The sequence below is a fragment of the Schistocerca americana genome, chromosome X, assembly GCF_021461395.2.
Source record: "Schistocerca americana isolate TAMUIC-IGC-003095 chromosome X, iqSchAmer2.1, whole genome shotgun sequence".
NCBI classification, from domain to species: Eukaryota; Metazoa; Arthropoda; class Insecta; order Orthoptera; family Acrididae; genus Schistocerca; species Schistocerca americana.
This window is the reverse complement of record NC_060130.1, coordinates 661,274,704-661,299,975: the sequence shown is the minus strand read 5'-3', so window position 1 is coordinate 661,299,975 and position 25,272 is coordinate 661,274,704. Positions and strand designations below refer to the sequence as shown.

At 35.3% G+C, this 25,272-nt stretch overlaps 1 protein-coding gene across 1 annotated transcript in view; it reads right to left on the bottom strand.

Moving 5' to 3' along the window:
- Positions 1-25,272, bottom strand: part of LOC124555748 (rho guanine nucleotide exchange factor 17) — a 386,854-nt gene that overhangs the window by 81,388 nt on the left and 280,194 nt on the right. The window contains exon 10 of the mRNA XM_047129772.1: positions 18,027-18,285. Within this exon, the coding sequence (XP_046985728.1) occupies positions 18,027-18,285 (259 nt within the window). The remainder of the gene's footprint in view (positions 1-18,026; positions 18,286-25,272) is intronic.

Below are 25,272 nucleotides of genomic sequence, written 5' to 3'. Positions count from 1 at the left end.
ATGTGTGCTGACTTGTGGAGTTTGCTTTGTGTCGTTTAGCTGTTCAATTTGCGTATTTAACGAATTTTTCTCATACCTGTTTTACATATTTGGTTTGTGGATATCAATATGCACCATTTCAGCAATATAGTGTTTAAGAAAAGGCACAATGAGTGGAAGGAGAAATCTTTTGTTGTTTTGAAGGAGATGCTCCTCACTGACTACTCCAAATGAATGTGATAGAACTTCTTCTAGCAAGAAATTGTGAGAGCAAAGAAAAATTTGAAAACTATATAAAGCTGTAGAGGAACTCAAACTTCATAGCAATGAAATTCACATTAAAAAACAGGACTGCATTGGACATGTGCAGAAGCGCATGGGGGCTCACTTGTGGAAACTGAAGCAGACATTAGGATTCTAGAAGCTTAGTGATGGTAAGACCCTTGGAGGAAGAGAAGATTGACAGATAAAGCAATTGATAGATTGCAGAGGTATTATGGGTGTGCAATTAGGCAAAATACAAGAAGCATTGAGCATATGAGGAGACCAGTATGGGCATTATTTTTTCATACAGCATCAACAAATGAGCACCCACAACATGCACTGTGCACCACAGGTGATGTTTCATGGTGTAAGTACCAATCAGGAAACGAATATGGTCATAAAAACAGTTTGCCAAATGCTGTAATTGATGTAATTAGGCCCATATTCAAAGATTTATCACAGCCAAGTTTACTGGAAAAGTGTTTACATGGGAAAACATAAAATCCAAATTAAAGTGTAAATAATTTAATTTGTATTAGGATTTCCAAAAGAGTTTTTGTACAGATAAAAGCTTTGCATTTTAGAGTGTATGATGCAGTGCCAACATACAGTGAAGGAAACATTATCAAATGTGATGTGCTGAAATGTTTAGGTTTCCAACCAGGACACAACACCATTTCCACAATGCACCTAATTGTTGAAGAAAGACTGAGAGGTGCAGAAAGAAGAGACAAGAGCCTACAACATGCAGCAAACGGGAAGAAAAGACCAGTGAAAAGCAAACTAACATTGGAAAAAGAAGAGAATGCTGATAATCCATCATATGGGGCAGGAATGTATTAAAAAACTTTGGAAGCCATTTCCCATAACTTTAAAATTTTCATCTTTGAGGAATATTTTATCAAAAACTGCTAGTAAAAAAATATTGTATATTTCAAGAGTTATAGAATAAAAAGTGCAAAATTTTAGAGAAAAAAATAAGCATCTGTTTAAAAATTTTTTTAAACAAAAACCAATAAATATTTCTTAGCATGACATTATAACTTTGTAGAGAAATATTCACTGAACATATAGTCCAAATTTCAGAGCAATACATTTAATGATTTTAAAAAAAATGTTCCTTCTATTTGCCAAAATTGACATGGAGGAGATGGATCATTCCAGCTCCCATTCAGCATTAGAAAATTGATTGTAAAATAGAAAAATGTCGAAAATGTGTGACAATTTGTTCTTTTTGGATTTACTAGAGTGTTGCAAGTAGGAGAGGTAGTTGGTAACATTTATGCCAACCATATTTTCTTTTTATGAAGTGCATCAAAGAATTCATGTCACAAAATGCATTTTTTCACTTCAAGTATCATCATTTTGACATGAATCATTTGCAACATTCATTTGATGAAGGACATTTTTACCATTCACTACCATGGTCCACCCAACTATTAGCAAATGTGATGAACTGTGGCAATTTAACCTTTATGCAACACTCACATTCAGTGGGCAGTGTTGGGGGAAGTAAAGGAAGAGAGGATGGTAAGGGTTAAATGTCCCATTGACAATGTGGTCATTAGAGATGAAGCAGAAACTATGGCTGTGAACAATGGGGAAGGGACATGACTGGCCTTTCATAAGAAAATTTCTAGCATTTGCCTTGTTACATAAATAATAGAAAAGTTGAATCAGGATGACCAGATGGGGATTTGAACTACTGTGTGTCAGTTTCATAAAAAGAAAATATGGTTGGCAATAACAAAAAAATTCTGTAGCAAAGACCAGTGTGAATTTATGAAATGTAATGTCATGCATCTGGTGGCACAAAGAACGTGTTTCATGTTATGAACTGAATCCCAGAGACATGTCCATCACAGCTGGCATTTGTTGCCAATGACTGAGATACCTTGTGGTCAACATATAAGAAAAACAACTACAGAAACTTTATGAAGTGTTGCTACTGTACTGGAACACCCATCTGCACTCTGCTGATTTTGCTAAAGAACCTATCCAGGAGCCTGGCTGGAAAGCAATGCTTATTGCACATATTATTCTAATCTTCTGCCCTCAAATATTTTCCTCTCTCACTCCTTATCAAAGAACCATCAAGAAAATTTCATTGTGGATGAAAATGCAGTTTAAACCTCAATTGATAACATCTTAATCCCTGATCGAGTACATTTCCACAGGTGTGGAATAAAAATAACTGAATGAGTATCATCAGACTGTTTTAGTTAGTGTGAGAATATATTTCTGATGATAAATTTCTCTCTTATATTTTTCTATTGTATTTAACTAGCAACCTGGCATTGCATGGGTAGCATTGAGTATCTACAGCCGAAAACCTTGTGTGGTATAGCATATTTTGTTTGTGAGCCACTGGATGGAGTTAAGAATAAATTAAAAAAAGAAAGTTTTGCATAACTGAATATCACTACCTTCATATAACTTGTGAGAGATAAGCAGAACATGGCAGAAAAGTTGTCTGGAGCCATGAATGTTATGTGCTCCACTTATAATTGGAATCTGGAGTGACATTTCATAGCAATGATGGGAGCACATTGTGATGTAAGTAATATGTTCACAATCAATATAAATACTGTATTCAAATAGTATGTGTATGGGTTTGTGTGAGTGACTCAATATGTATTGGAGGCTAGGTGAGGTGGCAAAAAGAGAGAGAGAGAGAGAGAGAGAGAGAGAGAGAGAGAGAGAGAGAGAGAGATAGGCATCATGTACATGTTTAGTTTATGTTACAGTGCTCCTCTTGTGAAGCTTAGTATACACTGTGATGCACTTTTGAGACTCACTGCTGCAGCTTTTTGTCATGGAATTTTTACAGCAGACTTCTTCACATGCCATACAAAGAATCATGTCCACGCCTAGGCTTGATTCAAAGAAGGCAGAAAGCTGAAACCTGATTCATCTGCAGTGCTGCTGAAAGAATGCACTACATGGAAATGAAGCAAAGCTGCTGAAGTAGTTTTTCAGAAAACAATTTACTTGTAGCATAAAAAATAAACTTATCATTGGTGTAGTACACCTAGATGTGCAGAACTAAACATGCTGTGTCTTTTTTAAATTGAGGATGATACCATTCACAGAAAACCAGTCAATGGTACTTTTAAGATCATTGTTTACCATTTACTCTGTTACTGTATGTATGCTTAGATTTTATATAAAAAAAAAAAAAAAAAAAAAAAACCCTAATTCCACTTATTGTATATTACATAGAAAATCATTTACATATATGAGTAACTGGAGTGAGCCTAAGACTGAGCATCAGGGAACCCCATACAGGATCCCCCCCCCCCCCCCCCAATCAGAATTATCTCTGCTGTCTATGTTGGTTGAATGATGTAATTGGATGGATAAAAGATTTACTCACCAAGCAGCAGCAGAACACACACATAAAAGATGGTTGTAATTGGCAAGCTTTTGGAGCCAGTGGATCCTCCTTCAGGCAGAAGGGTTGAAGGGGAAGGAAGAAGGGTAAAGGAAAATGAGTGGAGAGGTCTAGGAAAAGGGGTAGATTTTGGGAAAGTCACCCAGAATCATGGGTCAGGGGAGACGAGAAGGAGTATGGGATGAGAAGGGAAGACTGATCCAGTCTTTCCTTCTTGTCCCATATGAAATGTCTCCCCTGACCCATGGTTCTGAGGACTTTCCCAAAATCTACCATTTTTCCTAGTCCTCTCCAGTCCTTTTCCTTCACCTCTTTTCCTTCCCCTTCAACCTTTCTGCCTGAAGAAGGAGCAACTGGCTTCTTAAGCTTGGCAATTACAACCGTCTTTTATTTGTTTGTTCCGCCACTGCTTGGTGAGTAGATTTTTTATCTATCCAATTAAATATGTACAACATTCTCCATTCTTTTGGTTAGGTATTACATTGATTGGCTAAACCATCAATTCCATAAAACTACAATTTATCTAGGAGAATACTGCGATTCACACAGTCAAATGCCTTAGGTCACAGAAAACACCAGCCAGCACTACTTTATTATTTAATGCTTGTAAAATTTGGTAAGTGAACATGTAAATGGCATTCTCAATAGAGCAACTCTTCTGAAACCCTAACTGTGATTTGCTGATGATATTAGTAATGTTACAGTAAGATACTATTCTAAAATATATCACCTTCTCAAAAATTTTGGAAAATGATGTCAACAGTGAAACAGGTCAGTAGTTACTGGCCTCTCTCTTATCACCTTTTTGAAGAGGGGTTTAACATTGGCATATTTCAGCCTCTCTGGAAAAATATCTTAAGTTAGTGATGCATTACCTATTTCAGTTAAGAACATACCTGTTATATGAGAACAAATCTTCAGTACTCCATGGGAAACACCATCAAAACCAGATGAGCTTAATTCTTGAGAGAATGTGTAATTTTTTTAATTTCAGAAGAAGTTTGTGATGCATTCATATGATTAAAGTTTATGAGAGTTAGTTTGTCAACATGCTGCTATGATTTTTCTTTTGAATGGTTTGTTTCTATAGTTTGTACTATATTTAAGAAAAGATTATTTAACATTTGCTACCTGTGATTCATCATTTATAGCCCTTCCATTCAGTTCAATAGTGATATTACCCTGTTCTGAGGCTGGTTGTCCTGTCTCTTGTTTCACTATATTCATTTTAAGTCTGTTGTAAGAATTACTAATTTCTGACATTCTGCACATGTTCCTTGATTTTTTATAACCTTTCTTTCTAACTTTTGGTACTGTTTTTTCTGTGCAACTACTAAAGGATATCTATTTGTTCTTGCCAACAGATAGAGTTCCCTTTTCCTTTCACAAGATACTATTCTCTGTAGTGTTCCATAGTTTTTTTTTTATGTGGTTATTTAATGTCCTTCCTGATTAGCGTATGTGGAAAGATATGAAATAACGATATGAATTTATGACTGGTCTTGTGTGAGTGTGGAGATCAGAAAAGTTAATTCCAGATTGTTTAGTATTTGTAAGAAGTACAATAATGTCAGTGTACTAGATATTAGCAATTATGCAATTCACGGTTTGCATATGAACAGAATGGGTAAATAGAAATTTTCGAATGAGCTTATAAACTTGCTAAGCTCTAAATCAGAAGCAAAGTCTGTAGGCACAATAGCACTCAGCTGGCCAGGTAAGCAAAACTTGTAAAGGGCCCAAAATGGGGCCATCCAAATTGTACATGGGCATCCACCTAATTTACAAAATGTAGCTTACACCTTGAGATCTGAAGCAAAATATCCCAAAATTGAGCAGGATAATTGTGAAAGTGAACATCTTGAGCATTTACTAAATAATCCAGAATCTGATTTAGGTTTTCCAGAGATGAATACTGAACACCTTTGTTTTTTTCACATAAATATACAATCAATATGAAACAAATTGACTGATTTAGAACTAATTTTAGAAGAGTTACATTGTGATGTTCTGTGTCTTAATGAGCACTGGCTCACAAAAATGAAAGCAAGTTGTACATTCCTGATGGCCACAAAATAGCATCTGTTTATTTTAGATCCATTATGAGGAAAGGAGGTGTAGGTATACTTGTAAGAGATTGTGTAAAACTTAAATTCAGTATTATAGATATTCAGCATTCAACTCAAGAAGGAGAATTTGGAGCTGCTGCTGTTAAGTTCTCAAACTGCCTGGTTATTGTGATTTCCATATACTGCACTCCAAGTACTGACTCAAAAGTTACAGTGGACCATGTAAAAAAATTGTTACTGTTTCTACTCAGCTATAAGACATATAAAATTATTATCTTTGGAGATATTAATATAGATGTGAATGTGCATAACTCTCAAACTAGCCTCTTGTTAGATACATTGAGATCATATAATTTCTTCTGTCTCAACAGTAAACCCACAAGACAAAATGCATGCCTAGATAATGTCATTTCAAATGTCTGCAGAAATAATGTTGTCTTGGATGTTGTGAAACCCATGCTGTCTGACCATGATGGCATATTTCTAAAATTAACTGGGTTTGGCAAAGGTCAAGATAAACAAAAGAACATAGGGCAGTGAGGCAGCTAAATCGTACAAACATAGTAAATATGACACATAGAATTATGAGTGTAGGCTGGAATTCCACTGTGATTCAAACGGACTCATTTACTTGTGCATTTGATTGCTTCCTACGTACAGTTGTAAATATCTTTAATGAGTGCTGCCCACTCAAAACAAAATCAAATTAGTTACATACCAAGAAGCAGAACAGAAGTTCCAGCAACTGGTATACACCTTATCTCCATAAATTAAGGATCTTACTAAGAGTGTATTATGAAAAATCACACAGAGACAATCACTCTAAACGTGCTTATGATAAACTATAAAAGATATACAGGAAGGATATTGTTGCAGCTAAAAAAAGGCCAATGGTGATTACATTCTTAATTCCAGCAACAAATGCAAAGCAGCATGGAATGTAATTAAAACAATCTAGGACTACCACAGAAAAATTACCCATTCCCTTAAGTGCAGAAGAGCTTAATAATTACTTCATAAATATTGGAAAATTTTCTATGACAGATGAAGTCAATGCAAGTAATAATCACAAAAATGCAGATAGACTGCCCATTTTATGGAAAGATGGATATAATGCTGGTTTAGAAACTTTTCGGTGGAAAACTGTTGACCCTAAGGAAATAAAAGATGTTGTGTCCAAGATGAGCAACTCTAGAACAGAGGATGTCTATGGTCTGTCCAATTTTATCTTTAAAAAAGTTGTAAATACAATCTGTCATCCTAAGAGTTTCCTCATAAATCTTATGTTCACAAAAGGTATATTTCCAGACAGCTTGAAGTTAACCACCATATTGCCTGTGCATAGAAAAGGAGACAGAAACACACCTAAAAACTATAGTCCTATTGCAATAGTCCCAATAATATGAAAAATTATTGAAACTATAGTAAAAAACTAACTGAATGATTTTTTTTTATTATTATTTTTTTAAGTAATAACCACTTAAACAAGGCTCAGTATGGGTTTCGAAATGGGCTGTCTACAACTAAGGCCATTCAAAATGTTGTGTTATCTGCTCTACATGGCTTTGCAGATAGACAACATACCTATGCCACTCTGTTGGATCTTAGCAAGACCTTTGACACTGTTTCACATAATATTTTAATAAACAAAATAGAACATTATGGAATAAAAGTCAATGAACTGGCATTTTTGAGATCATATTTATCTAACACAAAACAAAGCATGATCATAATCCAAATAAAAAATCTGATTTTCAGAATGTTATGTATGAGGTCCCACAAGGTCCAGTGCTAGGACCCTTCCTGTTTGTTATATATGTAAACGACTTGCCAAGTATGGTGCCATGTAAAGTAGTGATGTATGCAGATGACACCAGTTTCATCACATCTCATACAGATGAAAAGGTTGTGATACAAATGAATGAACTAATGAAGGGGCTAGTGAATGGTTCAGGGACAACAGATTAAAGCTAAATGATGATAAAACAGAACACATAATTTTCTCCCTCAGGAACATTGATAGTGACAAACTCAAGGAAAAGTCAGTGACATTGTTAGGCATCCATCTTGACAGTAAGTTATGTTGGAATACTCACACAGAAAAGGTTTGTAATTATCAAGAGCAGTGCACCTGATAAGAAAATTAAAAATCTGTGTCAATCAAGACCTCCTCCCTATGGCCTACTATGCATTTTTTCACACACATTTGAACTACAGGATAATACTCTGGGGGAACTCTGCTGGGGCTAAGAATGTCTTCCTGTGGCAGAAGAAAGTAGTAAGTGCATTTTTGGTCTACAAAACATAACTTCCCGCAAAGAATACTTCACCAAATACAAAGTACTTAGTGTTCCCAGCTTGTACATGCCGTGAGTTCTTGTCTACGCCAAAGAGAATGCTCTTATATATAAAACTAGGGCTAATGACCGTACTTATGAAACCAGAAACAGAAACTTGATAAATGCCCCCTGGACTAGATTATCCAGGTCAAACAATTTTACACATATTGGCAAGGTGTTTCTGAACAAAATACCACAAAGTATTAAAGGAACTGCCACACAACAAATTTAGAATTGTGATGGAATCATGGCTAAAAATAAATGCTTTCTATAATGTTCAGGAATTTTTATGCAATACTATAAATGATTTAACTGTAACGTGAACTATGTTATGTATACTATAAACTGGTTAATATAAATGTGTAAATTGAAATGTATGTAAGTTTAATATGTAACATTGTATTCTGTTGCCCACAAAGAAATAACTTATATTAGTATAAATTAAAATTTATGTAAGTTATATGTAACATTATATTCTGTTGTCCACAAAGAAATAACTTGTACTTGATGATGTCTTATGCAACATCAATGCTGTCTTCAGACAAATAAAAGGAATTGATTGATTGACAATTTTATTTTAGAATTTGAGTCATTATAAATATCATCCTATATCATTTCCTGTAATGTATTCCTAAAAACAACTGTCCTGGAGTCATTAATTATTCTAACTGATTTCCCCTGAGAAGCATTTGTACTGTAAGGTACTAGATAAACAGTTATTTTCTTGCTTTGAGCTTCACTAAATAAGACATATCAATTAGCATAATACTGTCTCTCACTACCCATGTTGGAAGGTCAATTACTGAGATCAAATTGTAGGATCCAAAAAGGGGTTTCCAGATCTTTCTTCCTATCAGAATCCTTAAGAAAGAATATCTTTACAATGTCATTTACTGGCGTTTTATATACAAAAACAAGATAAATTCGACTGTATGGAATTATTCAGGGACAAAAATAATTTTTCTCATTGCATATGATGTAATGAATACAAAAGCACATAAAATTTGATTTAAAACAATGACAGAGAGATTAAATTCTGTCTTTACATTTCTGCAGCCCAGATGATATTGATATATATTCTCACCTGGTAATTAATCACCGATTATGCTACCCGTGGTCTAAGGGTAGCGTCTTTGATTCATAATCAAAAACGTCTTCGGTCCTGGGTTCAATCCCCGCCACTGTCTAAATTTTGATAAATAATCAGCATTGGTGGCCGAAGACTTCTGGCATAAGAAGTCAGCCTTATTCTGCCAACGGCCTTGTCAAAGAGGGCGGAGGAGCGGATAGAGGTTCAGAGCACTCTCTTGTCCTAGGGGTGGGAAATTGCCCCTAAAGGTGGAAGAATCAGCAATGATCAACGACATCAGGATGCAGAAGGCAATGGAAACCACTGCATTAAAGACACATAACGTGTATCCACAGGACATGTGGCCTGTAATTGAAGAAGTGTCATGAGGATCTCTCCATTGGCAAAAGATTCCGGAATAGTCCCCCATTCGGATCTCCGGGAGGGGACTGCCAAGGGGGAGGTTACCATGAGAAAAAGATTGAATAATCTACGAAAGAATAACGTTCTACGAGTCGGGGTGTGGAATGTCGGAAGCTTGAACGTGGTAGGGAAACTAGAAAATCTGAAAAGGGAAATGCAAAGGCTGAATCTAGATATAGTAAGGGTCAGTGAAGTGAAGTGAAGTGGAAGGAAGACAAGGATTTCTGGTCAGATGAGTATCGGGTAATATCAACAGCAGCAGAAAATGGTATAACAGGTGTAGGACTCGTTATGAATGGGAAGGTAGGGCAGAGGGTGTGTTACTGTGAACAGTTCAGTGACCGGGTTGTTCTAATCAGAATCGACAGCAGACCAACACCGACAATGATAGTTCAGGTATACATGCCGACGTCGCAAGCTGAAGATGAACAGATAGAGAAAGTGTATGAGGATATTGAAAGGGTAATGCAGTATGTAAAGGCGGACAAAAATCTAATAGTCATGGGCGACTGGAATGCAGTTGTAGGGGAAGGAGTAGAAGAAAAGGTTACCGGAGAATATGGGCTTGGGACAAGGAATGAAAGAGGAGAAAGACTAATTGAGTTCTGTAACAAGTTTCAGCTAGTAATAGTGAATACCCTGTTCAAGAATCACAAGAGGAGGAGGTATACTTGGAAAAGGCCGGGAGATACGGGAAGATTTCAATTAGATTACATCATGGTCAGACACAGATTCCGAAATCAGATACTGGATCATAAGGCGTACCCAGGAGCAGATATAAACTCAGATCACAATATAGTAGTAATGAAGAGTAGGCTGAAGTTCAAGACATTAGTCAGGAAGAATCAATACGCAAAGAAGTGGGATACCGAAGTACTAAGGAATGACGAGATACGTTTGAAGTTCTCTAACGCTATAGATACAGCAATAAGGAATAGCACAGTAGGCAGTACAGTTGAAGAGGAATGGACATCTCTAAAAGGGGCCATCACAGAAGTTGGGAAGGAAAACATAGGTACAAAGAAGGTAGCTGCGAAGAAACCATGGGTAACAGAAGAAATACTTCAGTTGATTGATGAAAGGAGGAAGTACAAACATGTTCCGGGAAAATCAGGAATACAGAAATACAGGTCGCTGAGGAATGAAATAAATGGGAAGTGCAGGGAAGCTAAGACGAAATGGCTGCAGGAAAAATGTGAAGACATCGAAAAAGATATGATTGTCGGAAGGACAGACTCAGCATACAGGAAAGTCAAAACAACCTTTGGTGACATTAAAAAAAGCAACGGTGGTAACATTAAGAGTGCAACGGGAATTCCACTGTTAAATGCAGAGGAGAGAGCAGATAGGTGGAAAGAATACATTGAAAGCCTCTATGAGGGTGAAGATTTGTCTGATGTGATAGAAGAAGAAACAGGAGTCGATTTAGAAGAGATAGGGGATCCAGTATTAAAATCGGAATTTAAAAGAGCTTTGGAGGACTTACGGTCAAATAATGCAGAAGGGATAGATAACATTCCATCAGAATTTCTAAAATCATGGGGGGTAGTGGCAACAAAACGACTATTCATGTTGGTGTGTAGAATATATGAGTCTGGCGATATACCATCTGAGTTTCGGAAAAGCATCATCCGCACAATTTCAAAGATGGCAAGAGCTGACAAGTGTGAGAATTATCGCACAATCACCTTAACAGCTCATGCATCGAAACTGCTTACAAGAATAATATACAGAAGAATGGAAAAGAAAAATGAGAATGTGCCAGATGACGATCAGTTTGGCTTTAGGAAAAGTAAAGGGACGAGAGAGGCAATTCTGACGTTACGGCTAATAATGGAAGCAAGGCTAATGAAAAATCAAGACACTTTCATAGGATTTGTCGACCTGGATAAAGCGTTCGACAATATAAAATGGTGGAGGCTGTTTGAGATTCTGATAAAAGTAGGGGTAAGCTATAGGTAGAGACGGGTCATATACAATATGTACAACAACCAAGAGGGAATAATAAGAGTGGACGATCAAGAACGAAGTGCTTGTATTAAGAAGGGTGTAAGACAAGGCTGTAGCCTTTCGCCCCTACTCTTCAATCTGTACATCGAGGAAGCAATGATGGAAATAAAAGAAAGGTTCAGGAGTGGAATTAAAATACAAGGTGAAAGGATATCAATGATACGATTCACTGATGACATTGCTATCCTGAGTGAAAGTGAAGAAGAATTAAATGATCTGCTGAACGGAATGAACAGTCTAATGAGTACACAGTATGGTTTGAGAGTAAATCGGAGAAAGATGAAGGTAATGAGAAGTAGTAGAAATGATAACAGTGAGAAACTTAACATCAGGATTGATGGTCACGAAGTCAAAGAAGTTAAGGAATTCTGCTACATAGGCAGTAAAATAACCAATGACGGACGGAGCAAGGAGGACACAAAAGCAGACTCGCTATGGCAAAAAAGGCATTTCTGGCCAAGAGAAGTCTACTAATATCAAATACCGGCCTTAATTTGAGGAAGAAATTTCTGAGGATGTACGTCTGGAGTACAGCATTGTGTGGTAGTGAAACATGGACTGTCGGAAAACTGGAACAGAAGAGAATCGAAGCATTTGAGATGTGGTGCTATAGACGAATGTTGAAAATTAGGTGGACTGATAAGGTAACGAATGAGGAGGTTCTACACAGAATTGGAGAGGAAAGGAATATGTGGAAAACACTGATAAGGAGAAGGGACAGGATGATAGGACATCTGCTAAGACATGAGGTAATGACTTCCATGGTACTAGAGGGAGCTGTAGAGGGCAAAAACTGTAGAGGAAGACAGAGATTGGAATACGTCAAGCAAATAATTGAGGACGTAGGTTGCAAGTGCTACTCTGAGATGAAGAGGTTAGCACAGGGAAGGAATTCGTGGCGGGCCGCATCAAACCAGTCAGTAGACTGATGACCAAAAAAAAAACTAAAATACAATTTGTAACACTTGACAAGAAACTTGTTTTCGGGATTCTGAACAAGTGAAGCTATTTACTGAAAGCACTTTTCATAAATTATGTACATATTCATAATATAGGCATTAACTAATATATCAGTTCTTGATATAATTTCATACATTGCACATAATGGAAGCAGGAAACAAAAATTAAAATCTGTAAACCAAATTTCAGATTCTGCTTTATGTATGTGAGAACACTTAAATAAAATATTACACTTTCCTGAAGAAATGTTTATGTACAGTATTTATTATTATTTGTGTTTGATGCAGTACTATAAATTATTCCATTTCAATTAAGCAATGTGGCTAGGAGAAACACACCACAAACAGTATTTAATTACCTGAATTTGTATCCTAGACAACAACAGTAACACTGTTTAATAAGTGTTACTTGTAAGTTTTGTATAAACCAAATTTGGACAGTCTACTATGTAAGAAATAGATACTTCCAAACAAAGTGCAATTAATAACTGATTCCTTAAACTGCAATAATATTTATGTAGAACTGATAAGTCTTACTTATTTCTGAGACTGTTCAGCATCTTATCTACACATTATGCTTTGATAAATAACATAAATTAAAGCAACTTTTTCTGGGGAAAAATGTACTGGGCTCATACGTGATCTCATAACATCAGTTATAGTTGGAAAAAGTGGTGTCAGTAGAATGTTTATTATCTCAAATTTTATCTACAAAATTATAGTCATGTGGTACCAAATTACACCTGGATCTAAGAATTTGGGTTAATTGCTCTGGCAAACTGTTACAAACACATCCTTCCCCTAGGCAATTTACGAAAATGAATATGAGTATAGATTATATTTCGAAAGAAAATTAGGTTTTTGTTAGAGTGGTCATTCTCGTATGACATCAATTAGATAATGCTTCATATTTTTTGTTACTTTTATGAAATCCATAAACAGAACAACAGAAAATGCCACAACCTCATAAAGAAGGAATTATTCTTTCAGAGACTACATTTCAGCCTTGTAATACACTGTCATAGGTAACCATTGCAGTGTCCTTGAGACAGACACAAGTGCAAATGAAATTACAAACAAAAACGCATGTAGAAAATTGACAAGAAAGATAGGAAAGACATCTTTTGTAAACATACTCTCTGATAGCCATGGACATGGCCTAGTGAAAATATTATGGAAACTAATGGTGTAAATGGTTGTAGTTATGTGAAACCAGGAGCACCTAAGTTGGAAAACACAAAAGCTGGCACTTCATCAATGCAAATGAATATATAGTAATACTAGGTGGTGCTAATGATGTTTGTAGGAATGATTTGTCTAGTGCTGACCAAAACCTGAAGGCAGTATTGGACTCTAATATGTGCAGAAATATGATTGTCATTGGGATACCTCATAGATATTACCTTATAAATGACTCATATGTAAATAAAGAAATTATTAAAGGCAAAAAATAGTTTGAGGAAATCTGCAAAATGTATCAAAACACTCAGTTTCTACCTGTTGATTACCTGCAGAAAGATTGTTTACAAGGCATGGATTTCACCTAAATATAAAGAGTAAGAAACCTCTCAATTATAAAATTCTGGAAATGTTGCCTGCAGCTAGCAGAAAAAGACATAAAATGTCTAAAACAGCAGAATCAACTGTAGCATGCCAAACACAAACAATAGCACAGGAACCATCACCAACTACAACAGCAAAACCACTGACATCAGCTACTTCAGCAAAAACATCGACAGTGGGAGCTAAATCAGCATCAACTGAAACAAACTATTATCATCAGAAGCAGCAGCAGCAACAATAGTAAAAGCAACATCATCATGCCAATCAACAGCAGAACCACAACCACCAATGGACAGCAGCTTAACCACATTCACCAGTGGCAGCAGCTACCCCAGAATCAGAATCATTATCATCAGAAACACAGGCAACAAGGGAAGAAGCAACACCAACAACAGAAAATGCAATGTCAAAACTGGCAGCAGTAAGACCAGCCACTCGTTCTCTTAACAAGAGAAGAATATCACCACCATGCCATCTGAAGGATTCTGTAGTAGAGACTGATATGAAGAGAACACTGAGGTATGAAATATACAAGAATTTGTGCAAAGACAGATACAAAACAGTGAAAAAAGTTACTTATTGCATTTATATATAAATGGTTTGAAGGCAGGTAGAACCAAAATTGAAAAATTGCAAATTATCCTCAATGAAAGCAAAAATATCATAGTTGATATTTAAATGAGCATTGGTTCACTAGTTGTTCTATAACAATTTCTTTAAAAAAGTGGAATATTTCAAAATATCAAGCAGCTTTTGTAGAAAAGAGAAATCCCATGGAGGATCAGGCGTACTTCTTGATACCTGCCTAACATACAAAATAAAGACAGATTTTGGTTACTTAAATGAGAAATGTTCTTTGGAAAGCTGTTGTGTTGAACTAAAAAGAGATGAACACAGTTGTCATATCAATTTATAGACTTCCAAGACATATAACAACTAAAACTTTCTTGTACAAACTTCAATGTCTTCTTGATAAACTTAAGAAAGAAAGGAACGAAAATATTATGATTGTAGCTGATTTTAATGTATATGTGGTAAGTAATGGCTATGGCTCAAAACAGGTTATTGATTTAATTCAGAACTATGGTTTTAAACTAAAGTTTTGAGAATTCATTATAGAAAATGTTCATTCAGCTACTTTTATAGACAATATCTTAGCAAATAACATGTTTGACTGCAAAAACAAGTTCTACATGGACTTAGGAATTTCTGACCATTTTGCATTGTTTATTCAGTTGCCATGAATAACTAAACCAAATGTTAAGAAAGGTTTTCTGGAAAGAAACTTTTGTTAAAATAATTTGAAGCTGTTCCATGACAAGTTAGATGCAGTAAAATGGCCCACAGATAATAGTGTGTCAAACCCTGAGAACTTAGACAAATTTTTAAGAAGTTTTTTTAGTGGTGTTCAATGAATCACTCCCACCAAGGATCTGATACCAGAAAGCAAAAATTAAATTAAATTGGATTACTCCAGGATTAAAAATATCCAGTGTTATAAAATGACAGCTACATAAAGACTTGAAATACAATAACAATCCTGGCTTTATTAACTATGTGAAAAATTACAAATTTGTATTTAAAGGTGTTGTCAAAACTGCCAAAAGAATATCAAATATTAAGTTCATTTTAGGACATAATAATAAGCCTAAGGCAGCACTGTTTCAAATATCATTGGTTAACTAGTGACTCTATAAGAATTTTAAATAAACTGGAACATTTCAATGTATAAGTAGCTTTTGTGGAAGAGTTAGGCGCAGCAGTTAGCCACCAGGAAATTTCAAAAATTAAACAAAACAACAACACTATTTTGAATCCTGTTCAGATATCTCAATGCTTCAATAAATTTTTCATAGATGGGGAAAAATCTAATGGTGATCTGGTTACTGATCAAAACATTATACATCTCTTTAGCCTGGGCCAGAATAGTGACCCCCTTGTGGCATTTACTAAAATCTCAACCAAAGATGTAAAAAATGCTGTTTTGTCCTTTAAAAAACTCTGCAGGATGGGATCAAATACATTCTTAAAGTTAATGTTTCAAAGACCCTGCTTACTCAGTTTGAAACCAAACAATCAAAAATCAGTGACATCAGTATCATACATCAAAATCAAGTTATGGAAGAAGCTCAGTCAAATGGCTGGTTCAAATGGCTCTGAGCACTATGGGACTCAACTGCTGTGGTCATAAGTCCCCTAGAACTTAGAACTACTTAAACCTAACTAACCTAAGGACAGCACACAACACCCAGCCATCACGAGGCAGAGAAAATCCCTGACCCCGCCGGGAATCGAACCCGGGAACCCGGGCGTGGGAAGCGAGAACGCTACCGCACGACCGAAGCTCAGTCCATCAAATTCCTGTGACTGAACTACAACAAAAGTCTAAGCGGGCAAGCACATACAGATTATTTGCCTACTAATCAACCTTGCTTTTGGAATGGACATGCTATCTGGTGTAGCAAACAAAAACAGTGGGAAGGTGGTATACCACAGTTACTTTTAATCCATAATTAGATATGGTTTAATTTTTGGGGGAATTCACGTCACATGTCATGAATCCTTCTACTTCAGACAAGAATCATTAGAAAAATGTATGCTACCTATCCAAGAACATACTGTCACCCGTTCTTCAATATTGTAGAAATATTATCTAGCATTAAACTGTGCGCATTTGATATTATCATCTTTATACAAATCAGTCCCCAGGTAATGAAGGAAAACCATTCCAAACAGACATAAAGAAAATTTTGTGCTTCCAACACATTGCCTAAAACTCTACCAACAGACACCCAATTGTATGAGAATGAAATTCCACAATAAACTCACAGGTAGAGATGTAGTGAGCATTGAAATAGGTTCACTGAAGCAAAAATTATATGATCTCCTGGTTGAAAAATGCCGCTATTCAGCTGAGGAATTTATGAATGACGAGATGATTATTTGAACAGTGTGAGTATTTAACATCATAGTTTTGTGTATAACATTGTATGTATAAATTAATGTCTGAAAATTTAAACATGAAGTACTGTACATCATGAGACAAATAGTTTAATAGTGTGTTCAACATAATCATCAGCTAGTGAAATTATTGTTACAAAAAATTATGTAACTATGTATACCATGAGCCAAAAATTGATGTGTCTTCTGTACAATATGATCAGATGATCTGTAATATGTACGTTATGAGATGACAACAAATACAATATCATTTATCCAAGATTGCAGCTGACAGACTTTTACAAATTCAGTCACATACATATATGCGCTGATTTTGCTCTGTCAGAGTTCTATCTTTTACTCTCAGTCTACCATTCTTTGAGGATTCATTTATTTTAATTTAAAAATTATGTGCATAAATGGCATGCTAACTTCACTTTCAAATTATGACATTTTTTGAGTCATACAAAAAAGTTTGGCTAAAATCAAACGAAAATCATACAAATACAGAATAACACATCACTGCCTTCTTTTTAAGTCACCTGACTTTAAATGAAGTGTTTTATCTGTGGAAATGACATTATTTAATGTCACACAGCAACAATAACATCTGAAAGTCATAGTATCAAAAATTATTTCAAATTATAGTAAGTAAAAAACTAGACTTCCTTTCTTGAGACTCTACTTTGAGAAAACTGTCTGTACCCATTAGTATTATACTGATATTTCTAATGACAAATTTTCACTTAGAGAAATATATAGACAGTTGTAGGTTAATGAGAGTATTTTTATTTTAATATGTATAAAGCAAGTTTTTGATAGAATTGTATATGTGGCTGTAATTCTGGCAATGCTAAAATGTTGCTGAGTACTGTGCTTTTTATTTATTTAATTTTTTAATAGCAGTCCACACAACATTGCATAGGAGTCCCATTTTACGGATTTTCAATGAATGAGAGATGCTCTACTTTGTTAAGTTTGAAATTATACTTTCAGCAATAAAAAATGTTTACTTACCCCGAGTCAACAGCAGGAACTGAAGCTATACAAAGTATGCGTGCGTTGCAGACACCATTACAGGATACTACTGTAGGTTCTGGGCTGAGGCTTAGGACACACACTTGGCCAACATACCCATCACTATTGCATACCCAAACATCTCGAGCATCTGTGCCCAATGTAGGAGCAGCACAGGTGAACTGCAAGCCAGCCCGTGTCTTGCGAATTGGGAGAGGTAGAACAAACTCTGGTGATCCTCTTCTTTCAGCAGACAATACTGTAAACATAGATAAGTACCTTCTGAACAACCAGACACAGCACTGCTATTACACATATCAAATGGAACAAAAAATCATTCAGAAATGAAAATTAACTTTCACAAATTGTAAAGTATCCCCCTCACTTACATAGTAGCTACAATAGTCATAGATTAAAGGAGGGTGATGGGTGTTAAAGAGAAAGGCTGGACAAATAGGAAAAAGTGAAGGCTACACAGAGAGAGGAGAAAAAAAGTATTTTCTAAGCCATTTCCTACACCAAACTTCATAAAATGCGGTAACAAATTGCCAGCATACTTGTTTACTTAATGATCAAATTCTGAAGAAAAATTTCCTGGGTTGAACCCACCATCTCTTTATGGTTATTGTAGTTTTTATTCAACCAGTGCCACTTAAATTCCATATTTCTGCAATAAAATTCTTTGTGTACCAAAGAGTAGGTAATTTGAGCCTGAAAATGTTTTTTAAGAAACATTGTTTGCAATCAGTGGCATCAGTCACTTTCCTGATGTTGGCATGTAACAGCTGTAACGAAAACTGTGCACTGAAGTTCAAAACTTAGCAGTTTTAGGTTTAAATGATAAAGGAGACAGAGAAAAACTGTAGACAGGTAATAAATTGATAGACATGCTATGTAAATAGTGAGAAGGCTTGAAATGCACTTACTTATTTATTTATTTACTGTATTTTTTGACTGGAGCCAGAACCTGATAGCTATTGGAAATGTCATAGGAACTTTTTACAAGTTTCACGCAAACAGAGCAGATGCATTTTATACATGCATAAGTGATTAAACACAGGCCTATATGATACAATTATCATTGCACTTAGTAAGACAACAGAATTATAAGTTTTTACAAGCAGGGAGCAGATATATGGTATATGTCTTGTAACAGATTTTTTAAAAGGAAGTTTATTGTGTAATATTATTTATCTTTCAAATAAATAACTCTTTAATTCTGTCACAGAAGCCAGAATGTTCTCTTTTCCTCTTTCCTTCAGTAAACTTGTAAGGAATAATGTCTCGCCAGGTTACAACAGACATCAGAATTTTCTACAAGTTTTTTTATTACATGTGCATTATTTCTTGCACTATATCATCACATACCTAATTCTTCATAATTACCTTTATCACACACTAATGAATACAATTACAGGTTAGCTGATCTATACTTTCTCCCTGTAGTTAAAATGGATGGTAGACAGTTTATAAGCGGAGTGCTGCTCTCACCTTTGTTTTTTCTAATCAGTAAATCTGGATTGGTAGTCAGTCACTGGCTGTTGCCATCATTGTTGTTTTATACAATTCATCTACTATTTTTTAATACAAATCTATTATTTCATTGAACAACTCATTATACATTTTGCCTCATTCTGGTTTTTTTTTTCCATATAAGACATTCACTTCATTATTACGACAGTCACAATTATTCTCAGTTTTCTTACATCTAAGCTCCCACTATCTTCCTGCTGCTAAGGATAAATTTTAAGATTATGTTCTTTACTGTGCTATTTCTGAATATGAAGTGAATATAATTCTTAGTGTGCATCTTTATCACTCAATAAACCATAAATTGGCAGGGATATCACACAATCCATATGTTGTGAAATATTCATGACATGGATCACTGGACACAAAATACACAAATAAAAGGAGAACATATATCAAAAAACTTTTGATAAAAACAACTTTCACAGTACAGAGGTTAATTTTCAGTGTGACAGAGAACATTCTCAATGCATTCAAATGTAGTTCTTCTCTCCCATTAGTTGTACTGGTATAAATAATGTGATTTCATGCATCACCTGAAAAAGAATCCATTTCTGCTGCTTATGTGTCCTTTTTTTTTTTATCAGTTTCATAAAATGGCTGTTTACTGTCCTTTCAAGGATTTCATTACGTTTTAGTTTAAGAATGTTTGTAGTATTTGAGGACTTGCCCAATGTCTATTGCACAAGTAAAACACTGACTGACAGCACCATAAAATAAAATAAAATCAGTAAATAGATGAAAGGGATGAGGGCTAAATCTCTCTGCAGTGTTACCTTCAAAATGGCTGATTTAAAGAAAATCTAACTTAATTCATCTTATGATGTACCACTGAATGAAACTGTATTACATAATTACATACAAAGCAAGTCTTCAGGATCTCTGTGTTTTCTCTTGAAACTGCTAAGATCTTTTTTAACTTTGCCCATTTCTACTGCCTACTCTTACCTTCTTGAAGCATTTTTATTCATTTGTTGGCCCCTTTCTCAACTATTACTCACTTCATTCATTTCTTTCCAAAACTGTAGGCTATTTTTGAGTATGGTTTATTCTCTGAGCAATTGATTGCACGACTGACTTCCATAACACTGAACTGGAAGTTTCATTGGTACATTTTATTAATTTATCATTCTTTGTGTTTTACCACACTCTCAAATTCTGTTATCTTTCTCTTTACACTATCATTCTATAGCTATTCTAATTCCATTTTTCTCTCTAGTTCTCCAAGATGAATGGTACTGTTTCAGATGCTCAAAATTTCTTGCAGTTTCTGTTAGCTATACCACATTATCTCTTGTTTGTTATACAGCTTCTCCAACTGACTTAACATCTGCTTAAAACAACATTAAAATGTGGTTTTTTAAAGTAATTTCATGAACTGCATTTCTCATCACAGCTACTATACAGAAATAATACTGCTCTTCTTTTTCAGTAGGTCTCATATGTTGTAGTTTTGTAATAGAATATCTAACTGTTCTTCTCCTTCATTTTACCCTTGATTAGCATAGTGACTAGGCATCATACTAGAGGGATAACAACCAGGCTTGTATTTGTGAAGAAATGAAACAATTTGGGTTTCCTTTAATTTCTTTAAAACACTTACAGTCCATTTGAGTGTGGTTACATTACCAAGGCCATGTGTGATTCATTCAGCCATTGTTATCAATCTCCTAACATAATACTTGTGTTGTTGAACAACTTTTAGATTCTTATCATAGCTCTTCAGTCTTCATTACTGTAATGCACACAGCTGTGTGTAGTATCTTCAATGGGACTTAAAAATATATAAGCCATTTTTGTTGCTATCTACTTGCTGTGTTACTGCTCAGATTCATTTCAGTGTCTGTAACCATAATAGTAACATGCACTTGCATTTTCAGGACTAATGTGTAAGATGCTTGTCCCATCAAAATCTGAGTTAGAAGGAAGAATGGCAACATGCAGGATTGCATTTGTATAGAAACATCCTTAATCTCTTCATTGTCTCAGTTGTTACTCTAGTATGACACAAACCTTCTAGTCTTCTCTTGTAGTACAAGAACTGTTACTGATAAATTCAATCTAAGGTAGAATTATCTCTACAGCTGAAATTCCATAAATTGCAGTTATTCACAGTCAATGATTACTGTTGTTGGATAGATTTGATTCATATTTTGTCTTAAAAACCATCTACAATAAATGAAGGAAGGAAGAGTACTTGTAATGTCCCATTTGCAACTGAACAAGCTCAAATATGAAACAGGTGAACAACAATGGACTGTGATCTTTTCAAAGGTATCGTCACAACATTTGCTTTAAGTGATTTTGAGAAAGCATAGAAAACCTACATTTGGATGACTGGACATGGATTTGAACCATAATACTCCTGAAAACAAGAGCAGTGCTATAATCACAGGTTGCATTGCTCAGCTATAATCTGTAAAAAATGTGCGACAAATGTCCACAACAATGAATTGAGCATAGAGTCATTTACTCATGTGTCTCTATGCAGTCTGTTATGAGTGTGAGTTTTTTCATAGTCACGACGAGAACAATATGCAGGAGGCTGCAAAACATTAACAAATTCCACACAAAACTATTGTTCTTGAAATTTGTAAGGAAGTTTTTGTAAGATATTATTCATATTTACTTTAGTGCCTACCAGTGGACATGTTTGCATTATACTCTCATGTGTGTGGCAAAGAAGACAGAGGCTGTGCCTCCATTTGTCCAATGTGATATAGACCCCAGAAACCTATGAAATATTCCAATATAGGCAAGCAATCCCTTTCATAAGGAAACTAAAAACAGTTTCACTGTATCCTAATAATGAATCAAAGCCTGTCATTTGCTTTACCTCCAACTGAGCCTTTCAGATCATTCCACTTCATATTCTCACAGATTATTATACTCAGGTATTTACATGACTTCATTGACAACAGTTGTCATTCATTAAGCCTATAGGCAGTGGCTGCAACATATTTAATTTTAATCAGGTACACAACTTTACATTTTATTTGCAGAAGGAGTTACTTGCCTTCTTAGCACTAGACTAATATATTGTCTGGATCTGCCTGGATATTACTGTATTTTTTATCAGACAGAAGTTAGTCATTGATTGCTATATCACCTGTGAAGATTCTAAAGCTGCAAATGTTTCTTTCTGCTAAATTGTTAAAGTATTTGCTAAATAGTAATGGCCTTATTGCACTTCTTTCGGCAAGTCCAAAATTACTTCTGTGTGTGTGTTTGTGTGTGTGTGTGTGTGTGTGTGTGTGTGTGTGTGTGCGTGCAGATGATGCATGCTGCAGATAATGTGCTGCATTCTATCTGTTCCGAAGTTTACATTCTCATTGCAAACCTGGTCATATGTTAAAAAAAAAGTATTCTCTATAGTAGTCATAATGGAGCAGTTTTTTTGAGTCATCAGCTTTCTGACAGCATTCATGCGGCCCAACACGAATTCCTCACCTGTGCCAGTCTTTTCATGTCAGAGTAGCACTTACAACCTACATCCTCAATTATTTTCTGAATGTACCCCAGTCTCTGTCTTCCTCTACAGTTTTTACCCTCTACAGCTCTCTCTAATACCGTGAAAGTTATTCTGTGATATCTTAGCAGATGTCCTACCACACTCTTCCTTCTTCTCTTCAGTGATTTGAATATATTCCTTACCTCACTGATTCTGAGTAGAACCTCCTCATTTCTTACCTTATCAGTCCACCAAATTTTCAACATTCTTCTGCAAATGCTTTACTTCTCTTCTGTTCTGGTCTGGTTTTCCCACAGTTCTTGTTTCACTATCATACAATGCTGTGCTCCAAACATACATTCGCAGGAATTTTTCCCTCAAATTATGGTCTGTGTTTGGTACTCATTAACTTTTCTTGGCCAGGAATGCCCTTTTCCCAGTGCTAGTCTGGTTCTTATGTTCCCTTTGCTCATGGGTGTTTTTACAGCCTGGGTAGCAGAACTTCTTAACGTCATCTACTTTGTGATCACTGATCCTGATGTTAAGTTTCTTGCTGTTCTGATTTCTGCTACTTTTCATTACTTTCATCTTTCTTTGATTTACTTTCAGTCCAAATGATGTGATACTCAAGCAAAAACTCATCAAAAATCTAGAAACATTCACCCGGTTACCTTTATTCATGGATCTAGTGAAATCATGGCTGAAGAGCATGAGTTTGTTTCCCTTTATCAGTGTTACCAGAACTCATGTTGGTTTCCATGGAGGTGATCATGTTGTTCTATGGAGATTATTGAATTTGAATTCTCAACATGTTCTGGAATTTTGCCACAGGTGGAGATGAGTGATATGGGATGGTGCTTTTGTAGACAATCTCTATGGGTAATTTCTTTGGATGGGTGTCCTTCTCCATTGAAAATTCAGTATAGAATATGACATGAACTCTATTAGACCATGTACCCTTGCTGTATTTTAGTTATTTTAGATACTTTTCAAAATCATTAAAATCAATTACTACATCTCAGATCTTTGGAGTTGTATGACAAGTGAATTGTGGCCATATTTCTTGAATTTCTGTTGTGAGGGAACATTTGGAGTCACTATCCATTACTTTCTTTTTTTGTTTTGCTACTGTCTGTTTCAGTTCCTATGTCAGTAAGAAAATAACATTACTTTTTGTGCTACTGACAGCTTTTACTTATGACTAAAATTCCTTTTTGTTTTGGGGTAGCTTGTACAATATGTCTTTGCTACAGATAGTTACTGAAGGTCTTATTCAATGCAAAATGTATAACCAGAGTTCAGGAAGCACTTTGATACGTTAATGCACCATAAAATTTATCAGACACAAAATACAAATTTTCCAGTTTCTAGATGCAAAATTGCAGAATTATTTACTGAGCATCATATTACCAAAATATCATTTGAAATGTTGGATGACAGTGAGTACTCAAGTTTAAATAAACTAACTGTATTCACAGTGAAATATCATCTTTGTAAAATATGACAATGTAGTGACATTGTGGGCTGGAAACATCCTCTACAAGATAAACAAATATATATAGATGGAATGGAATCAGACTCTCTTGTTACCACAAACCAACATTTTACATCTGCTAATATTTTTAAAACCTTCAGTAACACTGTTTTTAGCAGTTAAACAGTCTACCAGAGGATGCCCTTAACTGTGTTATTTTTCTTGGCATGTTCAGCAGGACACTGAGTTGTTGTTTGCAGTGTTGTGGACATAATTTACTATTTCCAAGTTACTGATTCATAATTAAAGTGAATTATTGCTCAAATGTTAAATCAGAGGGAATGTTTATGGTTTATCTGACATGTTCCACATCCTGGAGGACCTCCTCACTACGGATCAATTGGAATGAAAGTAAATCTAATCTAATCTAATCTAATCTTAAAGTTTGCATGTCAAATGTAGGGATGAAAGACCAAGAAAACAGGCAGAATGGCTATAAGAACATACTGGTTTATTACACACGGCAAGATGAATAACTGATGAATGACTGGATAGATATGTACCTAGAAGAACAGTTCATGATAGGAGGGTCTCTCCATAGTGTACAGTGTGTGTAAACAAACTACTAAAGACATAGTGAATATTGCACAATAAGTGTAAGACAAAGCATATTGAGACAGAGAGAGAAAGGCTGAATGACACTAATTTGGATGTCAGAAGGACAATGTGTTTGAAAACCACATCAGCATCTTTTTGAAAGACCTCTCACAAAACCAAAAGAAATTCCACTT